Source organism: Pyrgilauda ruficollis, unplaced genomic scaffold (genome assembly GCF_017590135.1).
Source record: "Pyrgilauda ruficollis isolate IOZ18807 unplaced genomic scaffold, ASM1759013v1 scaffold5, whole genome shotgun sequence".
Classification (NCBI taxonomy): Eukaryota; Metazoa; Chordata; class Aves; order Passeriformes; family Passeridae; genus Pyrgilauda; species Pyrgilauda ruficollis.
Window position 1 is genome coordinate 80,427 of NW_024526599.1, and position 9,090 is coordinate 89,516.

At 38.3% G+C, this 9,090-nt stretch overlaps 1 protein-coding gene across 1 annotated transcript; it reads right to left on the bottom strand.

The window, feature by feature from the left end:
- Positions 1-288: 288 nt before the first annotated feature.
- Positions 289-2,074, bottom strand: GIMD1 (GIMAP family P-loop NTPase domain containing 1). The gene is made up of 2 exons (XM_041480132.1): positions 1,682-2,074; positions 289-558 (listed from the first exon to the last, which is right to left on the bottom strand). The coding sequence occupies exons 1-2, from the start codon at positions 2,072-2,074 to the stop codon at positions 289-291; spliced, it is 663 nt and encodes a 220-aa protein (XP_041336066.1).
- Between the last annotated feature and the right edge of the window lie 7,016 nt (positions 2,075-9,090).

Consider the following 9,090-nt stretch of genomic DNA (forward strand, 5'->3'; position numbering starts at 1 on the left):
TCTGTGTGAGCTGGAATTTACAGTCTCATGTACTGCAAAATCCCATTTTTAACTACACACATATTAGCACAATTTTGGAGCACTAACTTGTTCAGATTTTGTGGTTGAACCTAGGATTCTGAATGCAGTGGTGTGAGGTACTGATAAGCTAAAGAGATATTTCTAATTGTGTGTTCAGAGGTGTTTGGTATGGATGTGGAGTTTTCCAGTTGATGGCTTTTACTCTTTTATTTCTATTAGATGTTACCTACTGTAGAAAATAGACAAGTGAGCACTTTAAAGCTAATTTTAGTCCTTGCTGTGTTTAAGTAGTACTTGATAATTATTTTTTTGTATAAAATTCAAGAGCTTTCTTAAGACCATATTTCTTTGCTCTTTAATTATGCTGTTGTGGTTGTCTAGGAAGATGTATTTATGCTGTACTGAGCTCAAAAGTGACAACAGGGTACTTGAGGCGCTGTGCAAATATGTTTCCTCACTGTATCCAGCCTCTTCTGCCTTGTCTGCATGAGTAAGTAGGACTGCAGTGAAATCCTTCCACGTGGGACCCAGAAGTTCCTGTAATGAAAAGCAAATTTTAACTAGTTATCTCTTATTTCTTTTCCCCACTCCCATTTCATATGCTTAGTACATTACCAGACCATTTACATGTATGGTTTTTTTTAATCCTGGCAGTAATCCAGTTCATGCTATCCAAGTTCTGAAATTTTTGGGGTTTCTTTCACCTTTCTGAGACATTGACATCCACTTTCTTTGGAAATATGTGGTCCTGCAGTACTAGCAGTTCTCTGTTCCCTGGCTACAGATGTTAACAGAATGTCTCCAGTTAAAAAATGTTCATGTAAATAAGGAAAACTAGTTTTTTAGCCATGTCACACATTAGTTTGAAATCAGTAGTTACCACATATCCATATTGCCACACTATTTAGATCTCTTAAATTTTTTTTTTGCAACACTGAAGCACCTTTTTTTGAAAAAATAAATGATGAATTTCTATGTAACATCAAGTTCAGTTCCAGCTGTGATCCATAAAACTGAACTATTCTCAACAATTCAGGAAAAACACGAATCAAATGCAACACCTTAAATAATGGGCCAAAGAGCTTTTCTTCAACTTCTGTGATTTATCTGATGGAGCGGAATGGAGAGAACAAGCTGCTTTTCTTTCAGGAAGTACAGAAAATTTTAATAGGAATAAGAGAGGTTGGGCTTTAAATTACAGGTGCTAACTCCTCTATATGACAAGAAGGCTACCTTGGTGATAAAGGACACTGCAGTGATCTCGACTCTAACCTAAATGCTAAAGTATACAGAACTACTTTAAAGATGTTTGTCTACTTCCAAGGTAAGTGGGTGTCGAAACCACCTGGTGTATTGATAGTGATTAATCTGTTTTAGACCCTAGGGATGAAAAATATCAAGCGCATACAGAATTTTTCTTTAAGCTGCCCAAGGAAGTCTTGAATTACCAGTTTCAGAAAGAGAGAAGAGAGCTTTGATTTGCTGAGGACTCAAAATCAGTTACAATCTTTGTTCTGAAATTAGTGTCTGCCACTCGCAGTTCATTAGGCTGTCGTTGGAAAAAAAAGATTCACTTTTGCAGTCAACTCTGCCATAGCTATTGTCACCTGAAGAAGAAAAAGTTGCCATTGGGGCAGAGACTTTATTTTGTTTTGGTTACCTGGATGAGCTGAACTGTGTCATCGCTTTCATCTGGGCGCAGAGGCAGGTCAGCCCTGAGGACCAAGAGGGCCAAGTGCAGGCCTTCCTCCCCGAAGTGCCGAGCCAGGGCTGCTCTCACCGTGTCTCTCACTTGCTCTTTGCTCAGAGCACTGTGAGGGTAGCTGGGGGTGTCCAGTACTCGAACACGGAGAGCTGACTCGCAGCCGTTTCTCCGGATGAGCCCCAAAATGCGGCCGCTGCGTCCCAGGCTGCAGCACGTAGTCACGGAGCTGGGGCAGAAACGGCTCTCAAAGTCTGTGCTGCCCAGCAGGCTGTTCCCAGCAGCACTTTTCCCAGTCTGAGCTTTTCCAAGCACAACGAGATTGATGATCATCTCATTGCTGTCTGCCATTGTTGGCGCTTTTATCCACAAACCTGTCACTAAGTACAAATAACATTAGGTGCTTCAGATAACTTTGGGGGTGGGGGGAAAGAAGAGGCAAGAATTTCCAATATTTGAGTGTTTTTCCCTGCCTGAAATATGAAAAGAGTTTTAGGAAGAAGCAATAATGTGGAGAGGCAACAGAGAGGGGAGGAGTTGGGGAACACCTGTGGAAAACACTTGCCATTCTGGGACTAGTAGTAGGTTAGGAGAAGGAGGCTGACTAGGGAAGGAAGAAAAGAATGGTGACAAATAGGTGCTGCTGTTATTAAGTGACAGTGTTTCAGGATGTAAATATTTACTTGTTTTATGAGAAAGAATAATCAAGGAGAAGTAGATTTTAATGGAGCACTTTTCCATAGCTTAAAATATGTTTTTCGTCAGCTGCCACTGACATTGAAATAGACATTAGTGTAAAAGGGCTTCTAATGCAGAAAAATGTCTCAATTTAAAAAAAAAAAAAAAAAAAGGAGGAGAGCTGAAATAACCAATCTCATGAAAATGAGATTTTGGAAGTGTATACTAAACCAACTTGTAGTGGAAAAGTGTAGTAAGTGTAGTGAAGTAAGTGGAAAAGAAAGTGTAGCGTAGTAAGTGGAGAAGAAAAACATAGACTGGTGGATAGAGAGAGTGAGTTGGCTTGGGATCATTTCCAGTTACTCCATTTGTTCATAAACAGGACCTCTCATTCTCTTTGTACTTTTCTGTAACCCAGTTTCTGAAGGGGTTTTAGTGTGTGCTGATCATCTAACTGGAAAACTTGTTATTTAAATAAATTGAGACGTGTTTGAGAAGGTAAAACCGTAGTGGCAAATAGTGGATTTTAAGTTTCTGTGGCATGTGAACTTCAGAAAGAATTTTTTTTTTTAGATACTATTTTTAGGTACTCATAGAGAGATCATGGGTAATTTCAGACTGGCTTTTCCTGTGATTAATTTATTTAGATTCTTGCTGTGCAGTTTAAGCTTTCTCTCTCATATTAATTCCATGGCCTAAATCAATATTTTGAAATAACTTCAGTACAGCACCAAAGACACAAGAGCTAATAGCATACTAATTTTGTTATAGTCAGCATCGAATATGTGTATGATAATCTTCCTTACTGGATTCACAGTGAGGTTTTTGTGGATTTTTCAAAGATCAATTTCCTTTTAAGAAAGACATCTTATGAAATGGTTGTCTTCAGTTATTCATCAGTCTAGATATGCATTGTACACTCTGTAGCATAATAATAGGAAGTAGTGGACGTGGATTAGTCCATTCCTTATTTAAATCATAATCAAAAATTTGAGGTTTTTTCTCTGTAAGCAGTCTACGCTTAAATACTTAGATTAGTTTCATTTTGGGTCACTTACCTTATTTTCCCTTAATTTCTTCTTTCATTCAGGCTTCATTCATAAACCACATGTGCAGTATAGGAAGAAGTTCATATGTGAACTTTGAAACTAACAGCAGCACCGTACCACGCCGAGACTGTTACGTACACGTTAATCTGGTTAATTTATTACTGATAGCTCCTCATTCAAGTGCATATGTTTGGTCAGTAATTGGCACGGTTGAAATTTTTGTAACTTAGCTGCAAATACTGTTTTTGAAGTCGCTTAAGTGATTGCATGACGTTGATATTTTTAAAAGTAAATTAATTCCACCAGCAGTTAAATGTGCAAATGATAAATGTAGTAGTGGGATTCCTTTGTATTGCATGTTCTTGAATGTGTCTTCATATGTGCATGTGAATAGCAAATGCACTCTCTTATTACTACAATGAATTATTAATTGCAATATTTTCATAGCACAGTCTAAATCATTTGCAGATATAAAGATGTTTGCTTAACAAAGAGGGATTAAAATAATAACAAATATATTAAAATACAGAAATTATTTGTGAACCAGGAAGAAAACTGAAGACTTCTTGCAGAACTGTGAGTCATGTGCATTAGCTATTGGCTGTTAGCCTAATAATTTTTCTTGCAAGCATCATTGTTTGCCATGCTATAGTAGCATTCAAACCAGAAAGGACCTATCACTTGCTTTTTTCCAGTTTTCCACAAGTGGGAAAGTAACTGGTTAGAAAATAAATGCAAACTTGTTCTTCAATGACCAGGTTGTGGTTTTAGAATGGGAGCATGGATGAGCCTGTCCTGTCTTTTTACAATGATCAGCCATCTCTGTAAATCCCAGAGGTGCAGGCACAAGTTTACTCCAAGGGTATTGAGATAACTTGTCAGTGCACTGGCCAAAGGCAGGAGCTCCTCGTGTCCATTCACGTCGTGAGCCATGAGTGAATTCATCGTTTGGGTTACTTGGCTGAAGGGGGGCATGTGAAAAATTTTGTTACTAAATGTTTTTAAGAGCACATAGACAAGTGTTCTTGGGCCTGCCCCTTCTAGTGAGAAATCAGACATGAAAGCTGTCCCTGTACTGTGTGTGTACCCAAGGCAACTTCTCATGGTTCCCACTGCCTTAGAGCTCTGTGCTGTGCACAGCCTTTGTGTCTCAAGGCACATTATATATAAAGTGTATGGCAAGGTTCTTTATGTGCTGGTGAATACAAACTCAGACTGGATGAGTCACTCAATTTCAAAGCAAAAGGGTAGATCAGTCTCATAAAATTATGGATCTTGACTTTGGTTAAGCCTGTCTAGATCTGTGTTTTTCATTGGACTGCTCCTTTGCAGAGTAATACCTCTTATGACATCTGAGATCACATATGTCCTAGCAGTCTCATCCAACTAGATAATTTAAACTGACAGGACAAGGATTTAGGCTCCCAAAAAACCTAGAATGCCAGAAGCAGGAGAGTGTTCTATGCAAAATACAGCTTGCTCAGCTGGATGCAGAACAGGGCTTTTATAATGTCAAGATGGCTGTAAAATTAAGAGTGGTGTAAAAGAGGCACTACCTGAATGAGTTCTAAAATTTGCCTAAATTAAAAAAAAATTATTTCCAGTATTATTGTGAATGGGATAAAATCCAAGTTGGAACACATCTGGAAGGTCTTATAACTGCATAGGCAGAGGATTTTAAAAAGTTGTCTTTTTGGAAAGATATGACAGGGAAAAATCAAACTGATTTACATGACACTTGCATGGGCTCCTCAAACGTGGAAAAAGTCTCCCCAAGGTGGCAGTATCAGCCTGCTCCACAGGTAATGTAGAACTCAGCTGGGGTCCCCTTGCTCTGCAGTCCTATGCTGAAATAAAATACCAGATCAGAAATGAGCTACAGCATTAGAAAACACAGGACAGGACTCTTCAAGCATCTCCCGAGATAAGAAATATAAAAAACATTTTTCTCTCTTCTGTCAGAAGAAGCATTTTTAATTTACATATAAAATACAAACTGTAGCACCTTAATTAATGAATTTGAACATCAGTAATGGAAAGGTAGTAGTTAAGAAACAGAAGTGTTATTCACTGTTCCTTACATGACTCTTGAACATCAAGGTCTTTTGTTTTCACCAGCTTTTAAGTTGAGTCAGTGACAGTTATTATAAGGCTTTAGATATAAGATCTTAAAATCTACTGTTAGAACATCATCTTGTATAGAGTACAATAAAGTTGCCTGGGATGCTTTTTAGCACTGCTTGCTTCCAGTGGGTGACCTATCTTTTTTGTTTGCTTTGTTTTTGTATTTCTTTATTTTTGAAATGGCAAAGAGAAAATCAAAACTGTGCCAATTACAGATTGGCAGGCAGAAAGGGTTCTTGCAACTGATAAAGGAAACCTTGTACTGCTCCCATGGAAGTACCAAGCAAGTCTAGTGAGGAATTTTCAGGAATCTAAGGAAGTAAAATCCTTAATCTAATTGAACATAAGGATCATTTGTTTATCTAGCATCTTTATTTGACTTTGAATAAAGCAAGGGTAAAATACTTTGCAAGTAGCCATTAGTTTTGGATCTATGGAGTTAATTAGAGTTTCATTTTAGTCACATTAGTGTGTCAGCTGCTGTTCTATTGTAGTCCCTGTGATCACTCAGTTGGTTTGCACACACCCTAAACAAGCTCTCCGTGATGCTTGTTTGGGTATACCAAGCAGGCTAGATCTTGTAAAAGCAAAAGAGCAGTTTCTCTTTAGGCACATGGTATCTCTTACCATGTGTCATCTTTCAGTTCCCACGCCTTCCCATCCCTTACAGCTTCTTTCCTGATGTGGGCTCTCATTTTAGCCCAAGATGATGCCATAATAAGTAATTTAAGATGTGCTTTGATGAATTTCTCTTACTTAGAGGAAACCCAGTGAGGCCATTTTATGGATTGCCACACACAAAGACAGGCTCTTAGCCTGCCCAAACAACATGAGAAATCCAGGAAGGTATGCAGTCCACACAGTCAGTGTGGCTTCACTACTGTTAGATGTGTAAAATCTAAGAAACAGCAGGCACATCACTGCTGAGAGACAAATAGGACAGATTTAGTGGGATTCTCCTTTCTACTTCATTCACACAAAAATCTTCTGACTCCAAAGGAAGACACATACAAAGTATGCTAAAGGTCCCTTAAAACAGATGATTATTTTTTTCCCTTGCTTAATACAGTCCTTAGTATTCTTGGTATTTTCAAGCGTAAGTAATCAATTATCAGCAGTCTACAAGATCATGTTTCATTTTGCAGTGTAGGTGGCTATGTAGCTTGTGTGCCACTACCTTGGCATTGCTAAGGGGAAAGGAGGTGGGATGTAGCTGCAGACTAAAGTTGAAATTGTGCCAGCTTTTGGGTGCTGTCTGTTTGTACAACTGTGGAAGCAGCTCCTCAAATTCCCACTGTACTTCTTACAGTGGATTATGGGTTCAGAGCAAATACTACTGGCAGAAAGGCAGATTGAGGACTCGCTTTGTCTTTAAAAAAAATCAAACAGAACTACCAGAGCGGGGAAAAAACATCAGCTGGAATTTTTGCCCCCTCTCTATTCTCTAAAGGAATCACTAAGATCCACAAGGTATCTTTGTCTTTCTGTTGCAAATAATAGGCAACTTCAGATTACAAAGCAGCGTATTTGTTATGCTCATCTGGCAAGACTCTGCTGTGGAAGTAGTGCAGGAATTCCTTGCGCTGGCAGGAATGATAATCCTCTGAGCACTCTGCTTCTCCATGTGCTTAGAACAGCAGGGTAACAAGCCACAGGAACAGAGTCCCTTCTTGTCAGTATGGTTTGGTATGACATGGCTTTTCAAAATGTGGGGGAATGCGAGGTAAAGTAGGGCATGTCACTTACTGCTGCAGGCTGCCAGCTTCTTAATTCTCTTTACAAACCCCACCTCCTCCATCATTTAAGTGATGATTTTCCCCATGGCACCATATCAATTTGTATTTTAATATGCAATGAATGTTTTTAATGCACCATATTGTGCTATGCTGTCTTTTGATCGGGTTTCTTACAGGTAGTTCACCTACTTTGTTTTCACCTGTGTTGCCATGAAATGCTTTCCACAATATAAAGGTTGGACATAAGTCCCTAGTGCACAGGTTTGGCTATAAGACTGTGCCACAAGGCTGGCATGTTTGTGTCTGTTCATGGCTTCATGAGAAAAATGGAAAATAGGCCAAGAAATTATGGTGGTATTGCAAGGAAGTCTGTACACATATAAATAATATTTAAAAGCAACAACAATAAAATCACCACCAACAAACCAAATTAATAAACTGTTGATTTCAAAGGCACATATTTAGGAAAGAAGCAATAATTAGAAAGAATGAAAATACAGACTTAAGAATCCTTAAGAATCCTTTTTTCTCTTTTTTCCCTTATACAGACTTGGTTGGATGAATTCTGTGACTTGCCTCATGCATCTCCTGTTGAGACCACATGAGTCAGGATACCAGACTCATTCACTTTCTTGTGCTTAGCCTCAAAATGTGTCCATGTGTAAAAGCATTTTGCCCCTGAGACAAAAGTCCTGTGAAGAGTGAGCATATTTGGAAGCTCAGGAAACCCAGATCTGGCTGCTATTTCTGTAACACTCATTCCCTAATTCTGAGAAGCTGCACAGTTTCTCAGTTTCCTCATCTGAATAATATGGGGAGTATCCACCTCTTTTGAAAATGTGTAGTGGGAGCGATTTAGCTGATGGGAACAGATTTCTGTACGGCAATAACAGCATTTCTTGCATTAAAAAGAAAAAAAGTGTTTTTATCATATTGTACAATGCTCTATAGGGACTGAAGACATACTTTCCAAAAATATTCCCAAGATGCCTGGAAAGGCTATAATCATTGTAAAATGAGTATGCACAGTAGTTGTACTGATGCACAGAGTTGAACTGGTCACACTGTTACTCTTATGCACTCTAATTCTTAAGAGGTATTTCATAGAGTGCCAGTAATATGAATCTTATAAAGTTTCAGCTCAAGAATGTGTAAAAATGACATATTTCTGCTCAATAACATGGGTATCTGTGTGTATTCAGGAAAGATTCGTTATTCAGTCCCTTTATTTTCTTATTTTCCGGGATTTCTAGGGTGCTTGTATTTCTATAGATACAATATATGTTGAGGACTTATCTTAAAATACACAATAGATAGCAACTTCATATTTTTAATATTTTATTCTGATTCCAAATCTCTCCTGTCTTCTCTTTGTATACCTACCCTTGGGAGGCAACGTGCTGAACAGCAAACAGCATTTCTTAGAAACACAAGTCTAAGAAAGTGGATTATTCATTAGAAATATTACGCTTCTTGGCTTATAATCATGATACTTGTGGACATCAAACCTTCACAGGTTCTTTTTTCTATTTTAAAGCATTTCAAACAAGTTGAATCTGAGGTCAACTTTCAATATAGTTCATGCTGTCAAGCCACTGAACATGTAATGTCAGAATTATCCTGTAAAAGTCATCTTAAAAGTCAATGTGGCTTGCTTTGGCAACAGACTTGTTTGGAAAAGTGAAACTGCTGTAGATACTTTATTAAGATTCTAAACAGGAAGGGGTACAAAGTAAATGGCTACAGAGCTGGTATGTGGTTTGGGACTGAGACTGCCACA